Source organism: Prionailurus viverrinus, chromosome A2, assembly GCF_022837055.1.
Source record: "Prionailurus viverrinus isolate Anna chromosome A2, UM_Priviv_1.0, whole genome shotgun sequence".
Taxonomy (NCBI): Eukaryota; Metazoa; Chordata; class Mammalia; order Carnivora; family Felidae; genus Prionailurus; species Prionailurus viverrinus.
Genome location: NC_062562.1, coordinates 15,716,206 through 15,735,206, shown reverse-complemented (window position 1 = coordinate 15,735,206; position 19,001 = coordinate 15,716,206). Strand labels below are relative to the sequence as shown.

Here is a 19,001-nt window from a genome sequence, read left to right as displayed (position 1 = left end):
GCAGCACAGCAGCCGGGAGCTTCTGAGATGCTCCACACTGGAGATGCAGAATACTTACCACGTAGACCCCTGGCCCTGTTTTTATCCTTCGTTTCTGTAATCGGTTTCTAATTATACAAATTATAAATGAATAAGTACGTTTATCTTGAAGACAGCAAATTGTTGCCCATTCAGCCACCCCCGCCCCACCCTCGTCTACTTCCCCAGTTGTTCACCTCAAGATTCGCGTGCTTCTTAGGTGGTTCGCTTCGTGGTTTGGGCCCCCATGGTGGGGGCAGTAGGCGGGACCGGGGAGAGGGGCGGGGAGTGGTCCCGTCCCGCGGCTTCAGCATCTATGGCTGGAGGCAGGTGAGGCAACATGTGGCCACAGTGATGGGGAGTGGTGGGGGGGGTGGGGGGGGGGTGGCTGTGGGGTGGTTGGAGGAAGCGCCCGGAGCCCAGACTTGTTAGTGCGCCTGGGCCTAGGCAGGCCCTCCTGCTCTCCCCACCCAAGGTTAGGGTTAGGGTTAGGGTGCCGTCAGCTGCTGGGCATAGCTGGGAGGCGCGTGAGGTCAGGGCTCCCCAAGGTGGGGAGCACGTATCCTTGCGAGCACATATCCAAGTGGGATGGGAAGAAAAGCCACCTGTGCCCCAGCTAGTCCAGGGCCCAGAGGATGTCCTCAGAGCCCAGGAGCCCCTGGAGATTGTGGGAAAGCCAGTCCTCAAAGCTCTTCGCAGAACCATCCTGTGGATATACCAAGGCAGCTTTCTCATTTCCCAGCTGGGGAGAAGGGCCGAGAATACTGGCCATGCTTCCCTGCTGGAGGTCTGGGCTCTGTCTACTCTAGCCGTCTGCCTCCTGCCGGCCCTCCTTCGCCCCAGGTTGGCTGTCATCCGGGGAAACCCAGGCCTGCCTCCACGGCTGCCTTTGCAGAGTCTTCGCCTCTGGAGGTTGGGTGCCCCGGGAGAGGTGGGGGCGAGAGAGCCCAGGGTCTCAGGGGGAGCCCGTTCCGCACCCTCCCCCTCTCCCGTGCGGGGGTGCCGGGTGTGCCTCGTGGGCCTCAGGGAGAGTGGCGGCCCCTTTCCGAAGGCCTGTGTTGTTGTCTTGCACCCTCTAGTGGAAGAGAAGGTGAAGGAGCAGCTGGAGGCCGCCAAGCCAGAGCCCGTCATCGAGGAAGTGGTGAGTGGCCCCCGTCGTGGGCCCTTTTCTCCTCCCCCACGGCTCTCCTCCCTCCTACTTCCCTCTTCCTCCTCTCCACTTCTACATTCCCTTCCGCCCCCTTTTCCCACACTCCTCCTTTCTCCCTCCCTTTCTCCCACTTTCTGCCTCAGTCCCCTGTCTGCCCACGTGCCCTGGAGCGGGGGCCCTCCGGTCCTGACACGTGTCTCTTCCTCCCCAGGACCTGGCCAACCTCGCGCCCCGGAAGCCTGACTGGTGAGTGCCGCCGCTGCAGGACTCGCGCGGACCCACCGGCCGCTCTGGGTGCCAGACGCGGCCCTCAGGCTGGGCCTCTCCCACCTCACAGCAGGGAGACGGACAGTGTGGACACTTGCTGACCAAAGGACGTGCTGACAGGACAGAAGTGGAGAATGAGAGGGTGGCCATGGGGGTGACACCTGGAGGGCGGGGGAGGGGCTCCGGGAGGGTGAGGAGCAGCAGTCCCTTGAAGAAGTCCCTGTTGCAAGGGTGGGGGTCCGGCCACCTCAGAGAGCTCCATTTGAGCAAGGCCGGCCTTGGCCCTCAAGGAGCCACAGGATGGAGGCGAGAGGATGGGGAGGGCAGGTATAGATGGCTGTCCCAGTTCTGCTGCCACTGGCCTGTTCTGCTTTGTCCTCAGTTTCCTCTTCTGTGAAATGGGGCTGCTCATCCTTTCCCGATGCCCCTGTGACCAGGCTGATACAGAGTGGGGGAGAGAGGGGCCATGTGGCCTGGGGCTTGTGTTCTACTTGACCTTGGGCCAGAGGTGCAGGCCACATCCCTCACCAGTGATTCTGTGACAAGTACAGCACCACTGAAGGTGTTCTCATTTGTCGAAACAGAAGCACGGGGCATGTGTCCTCCGAATCCCTGGGCAGGGAGAATAGGCTGTGTGTGCACTTCTGGAAGCTCCTGGTGGTGAGGGTGAGCACACGGCTAGAGGAGGAGCAGGACCCACAGTGGGCTAGGGCAGGTCACTCCCTGATGGTGACCGAGGGGACCAGGCTGAGAGGGACCCTGAGATACCACCCACCCTTGCACACCTTGACTCGGTCCCGTGTTTGGTGGGTCTGCGCCATCAGTCGCTGCCTCAGCGGGACACGGAAGGGTGACTGCTGCCTGGTTTTGGAGGGTGCAGAAAGGGAGAGAGGAGCTTCCTGGCCTCCTCCCCGGGGTGGTCTCCTCCCCGCGGTGGTCTCCTCAGGCAGCTGAGTGTGATTCCTAATGCCAGAGGGGCTTTGGGAGGGGAGGGTCCCAAGGCCACACCAAGCCAGTCTTCAACTTCGGCCTCCTCACACCTGCCTGCTCCAGGGACCTCAAGAGAGACGTAGCCAAGAAACTAGAGAAGCTAGAAAAACGGACCCAGAGGGCCATTGCCGAGCTGATCCGTAAGTGCAGGGCCTGGCGAGGCGGGATCCCTGCCCTCTGGGTGGTGGCCCAAGCACGGGGCCCCTCCCCACTCCTCTGTCTGTCCCTCATCCAGGTGAGAGGCTGAAAGGCCAAGAGGACAGCCTGGCCTCTGCAGTGGACGCCACCACCGAGCAAGAGGCCTGTGACTCTGACTGAGGCACGCCATGTCCCCTTGCCCCTGTCAGGCCTGTCCTGTGGGTGGGTGGTCTCGGGCAAGGGTGGGGCTGGGCTTGCTGTTACCTCCAGAGCCAAACCGCCCCGTCAGCCTGGAACCCCCGCCGTGGGGTGAGGTCAGCTCCTTGTCTCCTAAGTGGTCCCCGTCACCCCGACAGGGGCAGAGCTGACAGCAACCCTGTGGGCTTGCTGTGTCTGTACATATGTATGTATTTTGAACTTTCTTTTATCTCTAGAAATAGAAACAAGCAGACCTGTATGTGCGCCAGAAACCTGTCAATATTTTCTGAGTCCTGGGGCGCTGTGGGTTTGGGCCCCAAGGCAGAGCAGAGGTGAAGCTTAGTATGAGTAAGTGCTGCGTTGGGCTGGGCATGTTGAGGCTGGAGGGGTGCAAAAGGCCCAGGCCTGACCTTCTGAGTCCAGAAGGTAGTCGTGTCAAAACCCACAGGTGACAGAGACCGAGTCTGAGAGAAGCCTCGCGGGCCTGGGCCTCGCAGCAGTCTGTGGGACAGCGTGGAGGGGCTCCCACCCTGGTCCTCTGTGGACTCCTTCACAGTGTGAGAGAGGCTGGGGGTGTGGAGGGGGTGCACTGTGCCTGGCAAGGCTCCATTCTGGGCCGCTCCAGATTCCAGGCCCCTGGTGCTGTTCTCTCTCACCCTGCACAACCCCAAGCAGCCCTTCTCCCCACAACACAGTCGGAGCTAGACTGTGGCTTCTCTGGGACAGGGCCCCTGTATTGGGGAGGGTGGCTCATATAGACTAGGGTATCATAGCTTTGGTTTTGAGTGTGGTCGTGGACCCTGGGTCCCCAGGGTCCTGGCATTAGGACCGTGAGCCTTCTCTGGAGCTGACTCTCCAGAGTGACTGGCTGGCCACAACTCCCGAGTCCAAGTACCTGTGGCCAGCTAGAATTTCATGACCAGAATGATTACACTCTTGAGTCTCCTTCAGGGTTTCCCCTTGAGCCTCCCACCCCCGCCCTGTGTCATTCCAGGGTGTCGTCCCCTCTGTGCTCAGTCGGAGGAACACATGGCCTGGCTCTGCCAGACAGTGCCGAGGACCCAGGTCATAGTGGTGGAGTGAGTGTGTGCACACAGAGACCGGCATGCTCATACAAAAAAGTAAATGCTTTCAGCTAAAAGTACGCAACTACCCGAGGAAGGTAATTTGTGCAGAAAGGGAGCAGAAACTTGCAGGGATGATAGGGCTAAAGTGGCAGGTGGCTGGCTGAGCAGTGGGCAACCCAGCACTCTGGTTCCCACACCAGTGGGGGTTAGACATGCCCACAGGTGTCAGGTCTAAAGCCACACTCCTTCTGCATAGCAGCGTCTGGAGCTGGGCTTCCCTTCCTGGGAATAAAGGATAAGAAGGTGTCCCCGGCCCAGGACTGCTGTAGGAAGTGGGGTGCTCGTCCGTGACAGTGTGAGACTCACACGTGATGACTGGCGGCTAGCTTTCCACCAGGACTAGAGTGTGGCCAGCCCCACAGAACAAGAGCCCCGAGTGCTGATGAGAAGTTTCCTTCTGCATTTACAGCTCTCTATGCCTATAGAAAACTGCCAGGCAGAGAGAGAGAGGAGAACAAAAGCCATCACACACGATGGGCACTTAGACTCACATTACAAAATATGTGAGAAAATCCAACACCTTGAAGAATGGCTACCATCCCAACATGTGGAAGAATTTACACCCAAGGAAGCTGAAACAGTTACATCCTAACAGGCTTTTAAAATGAGTGTTTGTTTTATTACCACAGAGATAAAAGAGGGACTGAGCCCCATGTCTCAGGAACAGGGATTAGGCATGAGGAAGATCTGTTTAGAAATCTTGGAAACAAAGAATGTTTATGAAAATAAGCAGCGCGCACACACACACACACACACACACACACACACACACTCAGCAACTCACTGGAGGAACTAATAATAACAAAGAAGGAATTGATAAATTGGAAGGGAAAGCTGAAGCTCTAAAAGGTGGCAGAGAGAGAGAAAGAAGAGGGAGAGGGCGGGTTGAGAACCTTGACGTACTGCTCGATGGCCTTTAGTGGACAGGAGATGGAGAAAAGAAACCTGGAGACGGAAGGTACTTGAAGAAGGAATGGCTGACCACCTCTGTTTCTGGCATCACAGTAGAATAGTTGCCTGAAGTGATCCTCCCTTTGCAAACAGCTAAAAACACTAGGTAAATAAGTCATTACAACAAATACTTTTTAAATGCATCACTGATCTGGCAAGAAAGTCAGGAACACTCAAGCAAGTAGGTAAGAGAAGCAGCAGAATGCTGAAGCCTGACCTTTGCCTTGAAGATATGTAACAAACCAGGTGAAACCAGTCTTGGTTTTGGGGGTCCTTGGTGCCTGGGGCTAAGATAACACCATGCTGTGCATAATGAGGGGCCTGGTAGGAGAGCCCTCCAGAAAGCTGGGGCCCCCAAGGGCAGCTCCCTCTGGGAACGAATAATAAATCTGCTGTCTTGGCATCCCAAAGGAAAACTGAACCTTGCCGCTGACTGAACTGAAAAAAGGTCTCCCTTGAGAACTGAGCTGACCCTTGTGTGGGTTTGCTCATGAGAAACCTCCAGCCAAGAATATAAATGGCTCCAGAATGTGGTGGTCTCAGATGCTTGATAGAAATGCAAATCCTACCTGAATGAACCTTGATTCATTGCAGTCCTTAACGAACGCCTGTTGATAAAGTTCAGGAAAAGTGAGCAGCTTCTGGAAAAGGTCACCAACCAAATCTACTAGGCAACAAGGCACAAGAAGCAAAGTACATGGGCAGGGATGTGGTAGAATCAGACTTGCAAAGGATTCATACATTAGAATGACCAGGTAGATGATTTAAATGTTTAAAAATGATGCAAGAATTAAAAGACAGGCTTGAAAATAGGAACTGATTTGCCAAAAACCAAAGTGATGTTCTGGAAATAAAAATTATTACAGCAGTTAAAAGCCCTGCATCTGTGAATTAGAACTAAAGAAGCGGTTCATGTACAGGAAGCTAGGCCTGAAGAGGTCTTCCAGAATGTAGCAGGATAAACAGATTGGTAAAACCTAAAACAAGAAGCTGAGATGGAGGACAGAGTAGGAAGAGCCGACATGATGTGTGATCGGAGTCCCAGGAGAGGAAAAAATTACAAAAATGGAGTGGAGGAAACACTTTTCTTAAATGACTGTGAACTTTTCAAAATCACCAGTCCACGGATTCAGCGAGGCCAGCAAATCTCAAGCAGGGCAGAAAAAAGAAACCAACACTGAGATGTCCCATCTCTTGATGTGGATGGTGATTAATGAGGTATATTCACTTTATGACTATTCGTCGAACCACACACATATGATCTGTATGCTTTTTGTATGTGTGTTAAAGCTCAGTAGGCAAGTTTACTTAAAATGTTTTCTTGGATCAATCCTCCATCACTGTATACAAATTACAATCAAAACCCAGTGGCTTGAAACAAACCTTTACTACTGGATGGTTTCTTTGGGTCTGGAATGCAGGAGTAGCTCACCTGGGTGGTTCCAGCTTGGGGTCTCTTTAAGGTTGCAGTCAAGACATCCCCCAGAGCTGTAGCCACCCAAAAGTTTGGCCGAGGCTGGGGGGTATGCTTTCGTGATGGCTTCCACTCCCAGGAAGGCTCATGGAAGCATGCCGTGTGCACAAGTCCTTGCCACATGGATCTCTCTGGCAGGCTTGCCTGTGTGTTTGCGTGCTGTGGCAACTGGTTTTCCCCAGAGTGAGCGAGCCAAGACAGAGACAAGTGGAAGCTTTAGAGCCTTTTATGACCTGGTCTTGGAAGTGATGTGCTGCCACATTATATTGTGAGGAGCAAGTCACTACATCCAGACCACACTCAAAGGAGAATTAGTTCCACCTCTGGAAGGGAGGTCTAAGGATCTGTGGATGTATTTTAAAACCACTGCATACCCAGACACAGTGCAATAAGTTGGCAGAATGAAAAGAGCAGAAATGATGTTAAAATTAGAAAAGATTTATTCCCTTTTAATGAGCAAGACAGCAGATGTCTCAACCACAACCAGTGTTAACTGGGGAGATACCTTCTGGTATCAGTGTTAACTGGACGAAAAGAAATTGTCAACTTAAAATTCTATACCCAGAGAAAATATCTTATAAGTACAAGATAGTTTCAGACAAGCAAGCCCAGAGCATCTATTACCAGCAGACCCTCATGAAAAAAAAAATCGATTTTGGGGGTAATGGAAATATTCTACAGTGGATTATGGTGGTTGCACACATCTGGAAATATGCTAACAGCCATTGAATTATACACTATCAATGGGCAAATTGTATGAGATATATATTATATCTCAAGCTGTTGTTAAAAAATTAAATAGGGGTGCCTGGGCAGCTCAGGCAGTTAATCGTCCAACTTCAGCTCAGGTCATGATTTCATGGTCTGTGAGTTTGAGCCCCATGTTGGGCTTTATGCTGACATCTCAGAGCCTGGAGCCTGCTTCTGATTCTGGGTGTCCTACTCTCTCTGCCCCTCCCCTGCTCATGCTCTGTCTCTCTCTCAAAAATGAATAAATGTTAAAAAAAAAAAAAGACTAAAAATGAAATAAATAAGCATTCTTAAAAAAAAAAAAAGTTCTACAGGATGTCTTCAGATTGAAATGAGACTGGATCCCAGATGGAAAATCTGAGCTAGAAGTAGGAACAAAGAGAAAGAAGGTGGAACTCTAAATAGGTTATAAAATGAGAATGTTCCATGGAGTGAAAGTAAGACCAGGGCTACGAGAACATGTAACAGCAGTGGTAGGTGCATACTCTTGATTGGAATTACAGCTCTCTACGAAGCTCACGGGTGAAGAGACAAAAGACTCAGGCTCTGCTACACAGGCAGGCTGACATTTCTGCAGTGACCCTAACAATAGAAAAAGAGTGTACCACTTCCAAAGCAGTTGTAAAAAAACAAAACAAAAAAACAAAACAAAACAAAACAAACTACCCAAAAGAAGGCAAAGAGAGAAAAGTGGGACAAGTAAATTAACCCAAAATACATCAGTGTACTAAACCACCTTATTTTTTAAAACTCAGTCTGATGCTGTTTTAAAAAAAAGCTTAAACCCAAACCTAAACTCAAAGAAAGATGGAAAGTGAAGGGATTAGAAAAGCTCTATCAAGCCCAGAACCAACAAAGGTAGCTGGGGTAACATCAGACATTCGGACAGAAGTGGTGTTAGCTATGTGAATGTGCTGTGCAGCACTGGGGCTGTCACTTGCCGCCCAAAGGGTGCGACCACTTTGGAGAAGCGGAACACGTGTACAAGCTGTGAGCAGCAATTCCAGAAGTAGTGTCCTGGGGGACCTTGGCACGGGTGTGACGCTTGCAGGAGCGTCATTCATCACAGCGCATGTGCGCACATCCACCACATTGAAACACACGTGTGATAAGCTGTGATTCGTCCGGTGGAAGACTCTGGCAATGAAGTGAGCTACAGCCACATGCGATGTCATGTCCCAGAAGAAAGGGAGTATGAGCCACTTCTGTGGTGTTACATAACAGGCAGTGAAACAATATACTCTCTAAGGATACGCGTACGGAGGGTAAAGTGGGTGCAGAAAAGCAAGGTGACAGTCCTCAACACTAGGCTTGCAGTTCACTCCGGGAAGGAGCCCTCTGAGGTATTGATAATGTTCTTTAACTTGGCTTGAGTGGCAGGAATTCGTTTTATTCTCTATCCGTTCATTTTATGTACTTTGTTGGTATATATTCTGTATGTCACATGCATACTTGTTTAAGGAGAGAGGTCTCCAGAATTCACAACCAAATTATTCGGTAAGTGTGGAATGGAATTTTTTTTTTTTTTTTTTTTTTTTACTGTTTATTTTTTGAGAGAGAGAGGGACAGAGTGTGATCAGAGGAGGGGCAGAGGGAGAGGGAGACACAGATTCGGAAGCAGGCTCCAGGTTCTGAGCTGTCAGCACAGAGCTGGACGCGGGGCTTGAATTCGTGAACTGCAAGATCAGTCAGATGCTTAACTGACTGAGTCACCCAGGCACCCCAATTTTTTTCTTTTTTTAAGTAGGCTCCATGCCCAGCTTGGAGCCCAGTAAGGGGCTTGAACTCCCCCTGAGATCAAGACCTGAGCTGAGATCAAGGGTTGAATGCTCAACCACCTGAGCCACGCAGGCACCCCTGAAGTGCAATTTTTTAATGACCACGTCTGCAATTTCACGACAACGGCCTGGGTTAGAACACTGGGGGTAAAGAGAAAAATCATACAAGCACACAGAAGATAAAACAACCTATGAATGAATGCATTGTGTTTTCATCAGTAGTAGATACTACAAGACAACATTTTCCTGAGTGCTGAGGAAACAAATGTCCAGCTGCTTAATTATCGGACATAGCACCAGACAGACATTTTCGGGCTTCCGATAACCAAGTGTTTACTCTGCACAGATCTTTGCTGGAAGAACTCGAAAGGAACGCTCTGTAGTGAGAGGAAGCATGGTAGGAGCTGGGAGAGCAGGAGAGAATCGGGACTACATCAGGTGGACGCTCACAAACAGGATCTTCAACCAGGAGGCTTTGCTGTTCTTGTGTTAAGTCCATGGGGATGCGGTGGCCCCAGGGACATGGTTCCCCGTTGTCTCCCCAGCTGCCGTCCTTAGCTCCCCTAGGAGTCTTTGCACCACCGGGTTGCAACTATGGGCAGGAGGGGGAAGGGCAAGGGGCAAGCCAACTAAGGAAACTGTGGCTTCAAGCCCAGTCCACCAGGCTCGCCTTCACATCCACCAGCCATTACCATGTCTGATCCAGCTGAACTGCAGACATGTGGGGAGTGAGGGTATTTTAAGCTGGGCACATTGCCATGTGATTGGAATTGAGGTTCCATGAGAAAAGAAGAAGGGTAGAAAGAGTCCCGGGAAGGCAGCCAGCAGTGCCTGCCACAGGATGCAGGAAGAAGTGGTAAGCAAAGAAACTCGTAAACATTGCAAAAATCAATAATTGACTAACCTCCAGCAAGACTGACGAAGACACAAGTTACGAATATTCAGAAGGCAGCAAGGCTGTCACTACCGACCCCATAGACCTCAAAGAGACAATAAGGGGATACTGTAAATACCCACATCAATTTGAAAAGTTGCTGAAATGGACCAATTCTTGAAAAGCACAAACTACCACAGCTCACCCAAGACGAAATAATTTGCATAGCTCTATACTAAGGATATTGAATTCCTGACTTAAAAAAACCCTGTAATCAAGATGGTGGTGTTGGTGGAAAGATAGGCACAGAGAACAGTGGGAAAGAGTAGGGAACTCAAGTAGCCCCAAACAAGTAACAGCCGACTGATTTGCTTTTTTTTTTTTAAGTTTACTTATTTTGAGAGAGCATGTGTGCTCGGGGGAGGGACAGAAAGAGAGGGAGAGAGAGAATCCCAAGCAGGCTCTGCACTGTCAGCATGGAGCCCCACATGGGGCTCGAACCCAGGAACCGTGAGATCATGACCCGAGCCGAAGTCAGATGCTTAACCGGCTGAGCCACCCAGATGCCCCACTGATTTTTAACAGAGGTGCAAAACAAGCTCAGTAGAGGCAAGATACTCTTCAGCAAATGGTGCTGGAGCGATTGGATCCCCACATGCCGAAGAAAGCCCCAACCTAAAGCCCAGCGGTTATTCTTAAAAACTAAGTTCCAAAACCTAAAGTGGATCATAGGTGTAAACATAAAATGTAAAACTATAAAAGCTTTTAGGGGAAAACATTCAGGACCTAGAGCTCGGTGAAGAGTTCTTAGACACGAGACCCAGACGTGCGCATTCATGAAGAAAAAAAATCGAAATTTGATTTAACTGAAACAGAAAGCTTTTATTTCAACAAAATCTGTTAAGGGGCGCCTGCGTGGCTCAGTCGGTTAAGCATCCGACTCCAGGTCAGGTCATGATCTCATGGATTGTGGGGTCGAGCCCTGCGTCGGGCTCTGTGCTGACGGCTCAGAGCCCGGAGCCTGCTTCACATTCTGTGTCTCCCTCTCTCTCTGCCCCTCTATCCTTGTGCTCTCTTTCTCCTCTCTCTCTCAAAAATAAATAAAAACTTTAAAAAAAATGTTAAGAGAATGAAAAGCTACAGACTAAATTGCAGACCCTGTATCTGCTAAAGGACTCCTATCTAGAATATATAAGGAACTCTCACAACAGAAGGAAGGAAGAGGGTATATAAATGGCAGATAAGCACAGGAGAGCATCATTGGCCATTAAGGAAAAATGCAAATGAAGGCCATGATGAGCCATCATCACACACCTGTTAGGATAGCTTAATTAAAAAAGAGTGCTGGGGCGCCTGGGTGGCTCCGCCGGATAAGCGTCCGACTCTTGGTTTCACTCAGGTCATGATCCCAGAGTTGTGTGATCGAGCCCTGCATCAGCAAGGTTCCAGAAAGAGTGCTGATACCAAATGCTGACAAGGCTGTAGAGAAGCTGAATCTTTCGTACATTGGTGGTGGCGCTGTAAGTGGTACAGTTACTCTGGAAAACAGTTTGGCAGTTTCTTAAGAAACTAACATTCACTTCCTGTGTAACCCAGTAACCACGCTCCGCCTGGGCATTTACTCCAGAGAAATAAAGCCTGTCCACACAAATGTTCATAACAGGTTTATTTATAATCACCGAAAGCTAGAAAAAAGCCAAATCTCACAAGTATTATTGGCTTATTGAATGCTAGATCATTTGAATTTGTTGTCCATCCAGGATATGTCACTTAAAAACAACAACAACAAAAAACAGCCCAGATCTCTAGTTTAATGGAGGTTTCCAAGTCATCAGATGAAGATCAAGGTCTTAGTATAACTCCCCATCCTTCAGTTTGGAATTAAAATATTACACAAAAATGGGTGAAATAAGGATATGTGGTAATACATTTCTGACCTATGGCAGTGGATGAAGGCATTACTTCACTTGGTCCTGTACTTCGGGGAGTAACAGAATGGAAAATTAAGTAAGTTTTTATTCTGTGAAAAAAAAAACAAATTAACCAACCACAAAATGTCCTGGTGCCTGGTTAAACTGGTGCATCCATACCATGGAATACTACTCAGCAGTAAAAAAGGAACAACAAACTTGATAAAAGTGAGTGGCTTGGATGAATCTCGGGGGCATTAATGCTGAGTGAAATATACATATATGCATCTATCTTATACATATAAAAATCACATGCTGTACAATTCCCTATCTATAATATTCTTGAAGTGACAAAGTCCTACACATAGGGAACAGATTTGTGGGTGCAAGGGTTTAGGAATGGTAAGGGGCACGCATGGCTGTATATGACAGGGTAGCTTGAGAGAGTGCCTAGTGGTGATAGAATAGTTCTTGGTCGCACTGGTGATTATGCAAATCTATATATGTGGTAAAATGGGATGGAACTGTACACACACGTGCCAATGTCAGATTCCTGGTTTGGGTTTTGACATTATGCTATAGTTTCAGAAGATGTAGCCATCAGGGGAGACCGGGTGAACAGTACACAGGACTGTGGTGTACTATCTTTTTTTAACTTCCTCTGAATTTATATTCTGTCGAAAAGTTTTAAGATGTCTTTAGTGGTGAACAAAGAAAATGGTAACATATGTTAACAAATTGTGTGATTTTTTTTTTTTTTTTTAAGAAGCACTTTAAAAATAAGACACAAGTTTTCTGGATCCACAGACTTGGTCATAGTGAATCTTGGCCTTGGTTGGAGGGGCAGGTTGGGGGCTCTCGGGCCCCAGCAGCCCCCGTATCACAGGACTGAGGGAATGACAGGTGGCAGTGCCCACCTCTGTGGATGGAGGGAGCTCTAGTGTGCCCTTTGCTGCCCAGCTCATCAGGTACCTCCCCAGGACAGCCCTGACTGCCCTCCCAACACTTCATGCCCCTCCTGCTTGCAACCCTTGAGGACATCTGGCCGCTGGGTCATCTCTGGAGAGGTTATCGGGCCTGAGCTGCAACACCCCTTCCCCAGCAGAGGACAGGGGGATGAGGCCTGCTGGCGCAGAGACCCAGGCTTGGTGCCTCTAGGTAGGAAGGGCAGCAAGAGGATTGGGAGGAAGTTGGACCTGGGATTGCAGGGATGGGTTCCCGGGGGCTGGTACAGGGCCTATACCACAGTGAGGAATAGCCGACGGGGTCAGAGGGAGGCACAGCCCCTCAAGTTACGAGGGAAGATTCTGCCTAGCCCAGCAGGCTGCAGTCAAGAGTGTGAAGGCACCCAGTTTGGGCAGATCTAGTTCCGTGGAGTTGTCCTGGCCTTGCGGCCAAATCCCCTGTTGGGGTTCCACACTGCTGCTCACCAGCACTGCTAGTGTTCACACTGCTGGGCTCTAGTGTGAGATGTCTGCTCGCCTTCATCCAGGCATCCTCTCCGTGGGGCTCTGAGCCATGTCCAGGACCAGCTGCAAGGCCGCCCACCCTATAGGATCTGGGGATTCAGATCTGCTCCCTGAGTACCCACCTGGTGCTGGGCACTATTTCAGGGGCTGATTGTATGGCTGTGAATCCGATGATACCCTGTCCTCTAGGAGTTGACCTTCCTCCGGTGGTGGGAGCCAAACTCCCTCCCTTAGACCCGTCTGAAATTCCTCGCTTCCCCCAGAGCCCTCTGGCTAGGCATTAGTGGGGCATCGTAAGTGGTGAGATCTGGGGCCTCAAGGGCCCCGCAAGTCCACTCAGCCTGGAGACTGCGTGGACAAGTCTCCGGGCAGCCTTTATTTCCCCATCTTCACGTGGCCACTGGGGGGCAGCAGAAGACACCATCCCGGGGCCCCTGAGAGGGAGTGTGGGTCAGCTCAGCCTGTTTTCCTGCTGCTCTGTGGGTCTTGTGTAATGCACATCTCGCCACCAGGGAAAGCAGTCCTTCCTTTCCCACAGGGCACATGTCATTTAAGTGACTGATGTCCAAGATGGTCCCAAGAGTGGTGCTCTGTCGACCTGAAGCCCAGAACTGTGGGGGCCCGCTAGGAGAACAGCACCCCAGGCCCCCAGTCCACACCAGCCTTACTCAGGTTCCAGGCACCAGGCACCACAGCTCTAGGGGCAGCACCAGCCCTGTCAGGTCTCAGGCAGCCTCATTCCTCCTGGGGAAGGGTCTGCACCTGTGAGGCCCGTATGTACAGAATACCCAGGGATGTGGACCCTGTATAGTCTGGCTGGGAAAGGGACTCACCTGGAAGGAAGGTCAGGGTCCCTTAGCCCCTGGGCCAGACCTCACATGGCATCTTCTGCCATCCTCTGAGCCGGTCCTGAGCATCTCTTGTTTGAAGCCAAGCTCCCAAGATGCCTGTCTTTGTCCCAGGGGCCATCCGGGCAGCACAGCCCTCACCTGATGGGCCTGGGTGGGCAGAAGTGGGCAACCCACAGAACGGGGTGCATGTGCGTGCTAGGTCCTAAGGCTGCTTCCCTCCCCGGCTCAGGCCTGGCCTCCGGGCCTCTGGCAGCTGTGGGCTGGGCAGGGGTGTCCAGGCAGAGTTTCCCGGCCAGCCTGCCCCTTCTCTATGTATTTACCGGTTTTCTTTAAATGTTCCCATTACTCAGGCCTCTGGTCGGCACTGAGACAGAAATAAATCCCACAAGGCAGCCCAGCCAGAAGCTGGGAATCCAATTCCCCATCAAAGGCCGGAAGAGGCCCCTATGCAGAGCATGCCAGACCACAGTGGCCCACACACTCCACGTGGCCACGAACACAGCCACGCACACCCCCCCCATGCACACGTGCGTGCATTCACACACCTATACCCCCCACATGCACACGCAGGCACCCGTATGTCCCCCGTGCACTCAGATTGGCCTAATGCACACACTCATGCCTTCACACTTATCCTATTCACACAGACTGACCTCACACACACATATGCATTCACATGTACAGCCCCACATTGCAGACTCAGTCCAGGTACGTGCTCCCTGACAGCTGGGCTCGCACTCAGTTGTGACCGCACACTCTGGGGTCACAAACTGAGTCATCCTCAAGGTGCTGGTAGGCAGGTAAGTGGGGAGGGTGCGGAGGGCAGGAGGATGGGCACCCGTGTGTGGCGCTGGAGGAGAGCAGCCTCATGGGAGCACAGGCCCAAGGCTGCCAGGGCTTCTGAATTTTTAAGAGAAACTGAAAAGCTGAATTTTTATGTGAAATATCCTGATTTTTAAATGTTGGCTCAAGACGTTGAAAATATTGTAGGGGCCAAACCAAACACGTCTCTGGGCCAAATTCCACCCACAGGCGGCGTTCTCAGACCACAGGTCCACACAGACACACACACACAAACAGACACACACGTATACACAGACATACACACAAATACAAATAGACACATAATACAGCCACGCAAATGGACACACACACACACACACACAGATAGGTATCGTTTATATACAGATAGAACCACAAATAGACAATACAATTAAGACACAGCAGACATATATGGCTAGGCACATATATGAACAGGCACACACGTTTATAAATATACATACATAAATACTAATAAATACACAGACACATACTAATATGCACACAAATACAAATAAACATAGACCCACACAAATATGTACACACATAACAGCCCCACAGCACATCCCTCTACCACTGATGGTGAGCTCGTTGGGGGCACCCAGCTGGCCAGTGTGGCCTCTGGGCGGGGCCAGAGTGTGGTTCCCATCAAGGCTGTCCCCGGACTGATACATGCTGGGGTTGGACGGTTCCCAGGAGGGACCAGCTGCCTTGGGCTGCCAGGAGAGCACAGCGTGGGGAGCGGGAGGAGCAGGGGAAGGGCCTCGAATGCCAGCACCTGAAGCGTTTGCAGCCACAGGTGCTGGGTGGCCCCAAGCCAGTCCTCCCATGCCCGGAAGCCCATCCTCCCAGCCTCGCCTCGTCCCCTCCTCCTCCCCATTGGGAAGCAAAGCCAGCAGGAGCCCATGGGGGCTGCTCATCTGCACAGCTCCCCACCCCACCCCACCCCCAGCGGTTCCCTGGGAAGCTCACCTCTCTACCCCCACAAAGACTGCTGGGGGCCGGGGGGGCCTGAACAGGAGGCACATAATTAATGCAGCTGCCTCCCTTCCCCCCACAGATGGAGAGCTGAGGCCAGAAGGGAAGGTTGGAATCTGGTCTTCTGCCTCTTTTGCCTCTGAGACCCTGGCCCCCTTCCCCTCACCGCTCCCCCGGCCCTCAGACAGGAAGAGCTGCCCAGAATCCACACCCACCATCTCTTGGCCCCCACTGCCTGCAGGACTGTGATATACCGAAGGAGGGAACCAGTCACTGGGGATATCCTGGCCTTGTGTCCTGGGGGCCCACTGAGGAGTGGGACTACTGAATCCACACAGGCCTGGAGACCTGGACAGGGGTCTGACCACAGAAGAGAAGCTGAGGCTCAGAGAGGGAAAGCAGCTTGCCCGGGATCACACAGCACACACCGGGAGCCAGCCAGGGTCCAGGCCCCTGCCTGGCTCTGGAGTCCCCTCCTCTGCCCGAGAGGAGGCTCTTCCGCCCCAGCCAAGGCTTGTTTCAGTTGGCCACGGTAGCCTCGGGCGGGGATCATTCTCCTGGAATTGGCTGAGGAGGCATGAGGTACAGGCAGCTGGACCCAGCCCAGCCTGTGTGCCGGAGCTGAGCAGCAAGCCCCACTGCTCCTGCCCCCCCCCCCCCCCCCGCGACGGACCCCCACAGCCAGACCTCTTCCACGAACCAAGGCAGAGGAGGACCATGTCAGACCCCCGGGCAGGGTCACGGCCCCTCACACGCCATCAGAGCAGAGCTGTGTCCCCTTAAGACCCTCTAGGGCAGGGTCGTGTCCCTTCTGAACTTCCAGAGAACTCAGTCCCCTTTCCCCTGTGTCCTGCCCCCTCCCACCTTCCCAGGGTGAGAGCAGAAGGATGTGGGCTCTCCCAGCCTGCCCGCTCCAGGTGGGCATGGGGGGCCTGCTCCATCCTGGTTCTCAACAGGCTTGCAGGCTGAGGGCGAGCAGGGCCGTCTCTTTGGTGCCCCTGGACCCCTAGGCCCCACTCTGAGCCGGGAGCTCTGGTCTCACCCAGCCTAGAGGCCTGGCCTTGTGTTCCAGGGGGCCCTAAGAGGGTACCTTCCAATGGTCTTCGGAGGTCCCTGTCCCAGTCTGCCCGAAGGAACACAGGCCAGAGAGGGCAGGGCCTCTCCACACGCTCAGGACAGGTGGGAGCTGCATGCAGCCTCGCTGGCCCAGCTCAGAGTTGATGGCAGCCCATGAGGTGCCAGCCACTGTGGCCAAGGAGGCTGTGGAGCCGGGGTCTCCGTGCCCTCCTCCCTGCCTGCCTGCTCCCGGCTTGCCTGCTGTTTACGTGTTCCCTGCGGCTTGGCTGTGCTGGGAGGCCTTGAAGGGAGAAGTGACCACCTGGCTCCAGCCCCTGCTCAAGGCAAACAGGGTCCTGACTGCCTGCCAGGCCCACTGAGGGCTCCCACTTCCTCTGCCAACACCTGGATGGCCCAGGCGCTGCTCAAGGGCCTCTCTGAGTGGGAAGCCCGGCCCTGGCCCAGGGGCTCTGGGTCTGAGAGAGGAGGGTCCTGGCCTAGGGGCTTGGACTGGTGTAAGGTCCAGTCCGGTCCTGGACATCCCAGAAATGGTTCCCAGTCTAAAGGGGAAGGCCTGGCTCTGTCCTGGGGTAGGGGTGTGGGGGTATATAGTCTGAGGAGCACAGCCCTGTCCTGTGGGTATCTCACCTGAAGGGTGAGCACAGCCTTGTCCTGGGGTGGAGGTCCCTGGTCTGTAGGAAGAGACTAAACCCTGTCCTAGAGGGAATCCAATCTGAAAGAGGAGGCTCAGCTCTGTTCTGGGGCATGCCTAGTCTGAGGGGGAAGACACAGCCCTGGCCTAGGGATACCCAGTCTGAATGTTTCAGGGTGAGGGGGCCTCATGGACTCTATTTCAGAAGCCTACCCGGGAGGAGTCTGGGCTAGACGGTGGGGCCCCAGGGCCCAGCCCACTGGAGGCCTCAGTGCCTGCCTGCGGGATGGGTGGGACGAGTTTCCCAGAAAGCCCCGTGGTCCAGAGGTCCCATAGCTCTGAGCCCTGAAGAGGGGCATCACACGGACACCCCTGGGAAGGGGATGGGGGTTCTCTTCTTCTTGGGCCTCCTCCCAGCCAGCACCTCATCCAGGGTGCTTCTGGCCTGCCACCTGCCTCCCACAAGGCTGCCTGTCCCCTGACCCCTAACTTCCTCCGGCCTCTCCACTAATGCAAGGACTCTTCTAAATGTGGCTCAGACCTTGTTGCTCTCCCTGTATGATTTCCAGTGGTGCCCAGTGTTCATGGGAGTCCTCGATGCCTAAACTGGCTCAGGTCCTGGCCCGTGCGTCTCACGCCATTCCAAGCACATGACACCACATGGTGCTCCAGGCGTGTGCCAGGCCTTGGGCAGTTGTTTGCCCTGCCCACCATCTAGAAGGACAGGCAGGGCCAGGCCTGAGGCTGCCCAGAGCACACCTGTGCCACCCGCTGCCCAAGTGAGTTTGCGGTCCCTCCCCCATGACCCCTCACCCAGCCCCCCGTGGTGGCGGTGCTGTTAGAGATGGGAGCGCCTTCCAGACGCTGAGTCCATGGAGCAGAACAAACGGGTGGCGCTGGGCTGAAGGAAGGGCCAGGCAGGGGTGCTGGCCTGTGTAAGCCCAGAGTCGGGCAGGGCTGCCTTCGGAATGGAGAAAGAAGCTTGTGCTGGTCAGAGCACAGGATGGACACTCAGCTGGGTCAGTTCTCAAGGAGGTCATTCTGGGGCCCAGGACTGAGCAGTGCAGGGGCCAAGGGGGCAAGGAATGTGTGGATGGGTGACGGAGGGGGATGCTCAGCGACAGCCTCGGATGCACAGGGAGTGGACATGCCGAGTCCTGCAGGTCCTCAGCCCAGCCAGACCTGTGGGCTGTCCCCAGGCTCCCCCACAGCTCCCAGGCCAGAGCAGAGGCCGCAGCCCACCCTTCACTTGATGGCCTTGGCATGTTCCCCGCACCCTCACCCTCAGTCTGATTGCCAGGAGTGTGTCACATCTGGGGTGGGGGCTGGGACCATGTATGGAGGGCTCCCTGCGTACCCCAGCCTCCAAGGGGCCCAGTATGGCCACCAGAGGGGCAGGAAGAGGCCCGGAGCATGGCCAGGGACCTAGGGATATGCGGTTGGCCCTTGGTGGACAGTGACTGGGGCAGCAGGTAGAGAGCTGGCCCGGAGGAGCCTGGGTCCCCCCGGGGGCCTCAGTCCAACCAGAAGCATCCAAGGGTGGCAGGGAAA

At 53.1% G+C, this 19,001-nt stretch overlaps 1 protein-coding gene across 1 annotated transcript in view; it reads left to right on the top strand.

Moving 5' to 3' along the window:
- CCDC12 (coiled-coil domain containing 12) overlaps positions 1 to 3,033 on the top strand; it is a 54,592-nt gene extending 51,559 nt beyond the window's left edge. The window contains exons 4-7 of the mRNA XM_047849458.1: positions 1,098 to 1,159; positions 1,380 to 1,414; positions 2,489 to 2,565; positions 2,661 to 3,033. Of these exons, the coding sequence (XP_047705414.1) occupies positions 1,098 to 1,159; positions 1,380 to 1,414; positions 2,489 to 2,565; positions 2,661 to 2,743 (257 nt within the window). The 3' untranslated portion in view covers positions 2,744 to 3,033. The remainder of the gene's footprint in view (positions 1 to 1,097; positions 1,160 to 1,379; positions 1,415 to 2,488; positions 2,566 to 2,660) is intronic.
- The last annotated feature ends 15,968 nt before the right edge of the window (positions 3,034 to 19,001 follow it).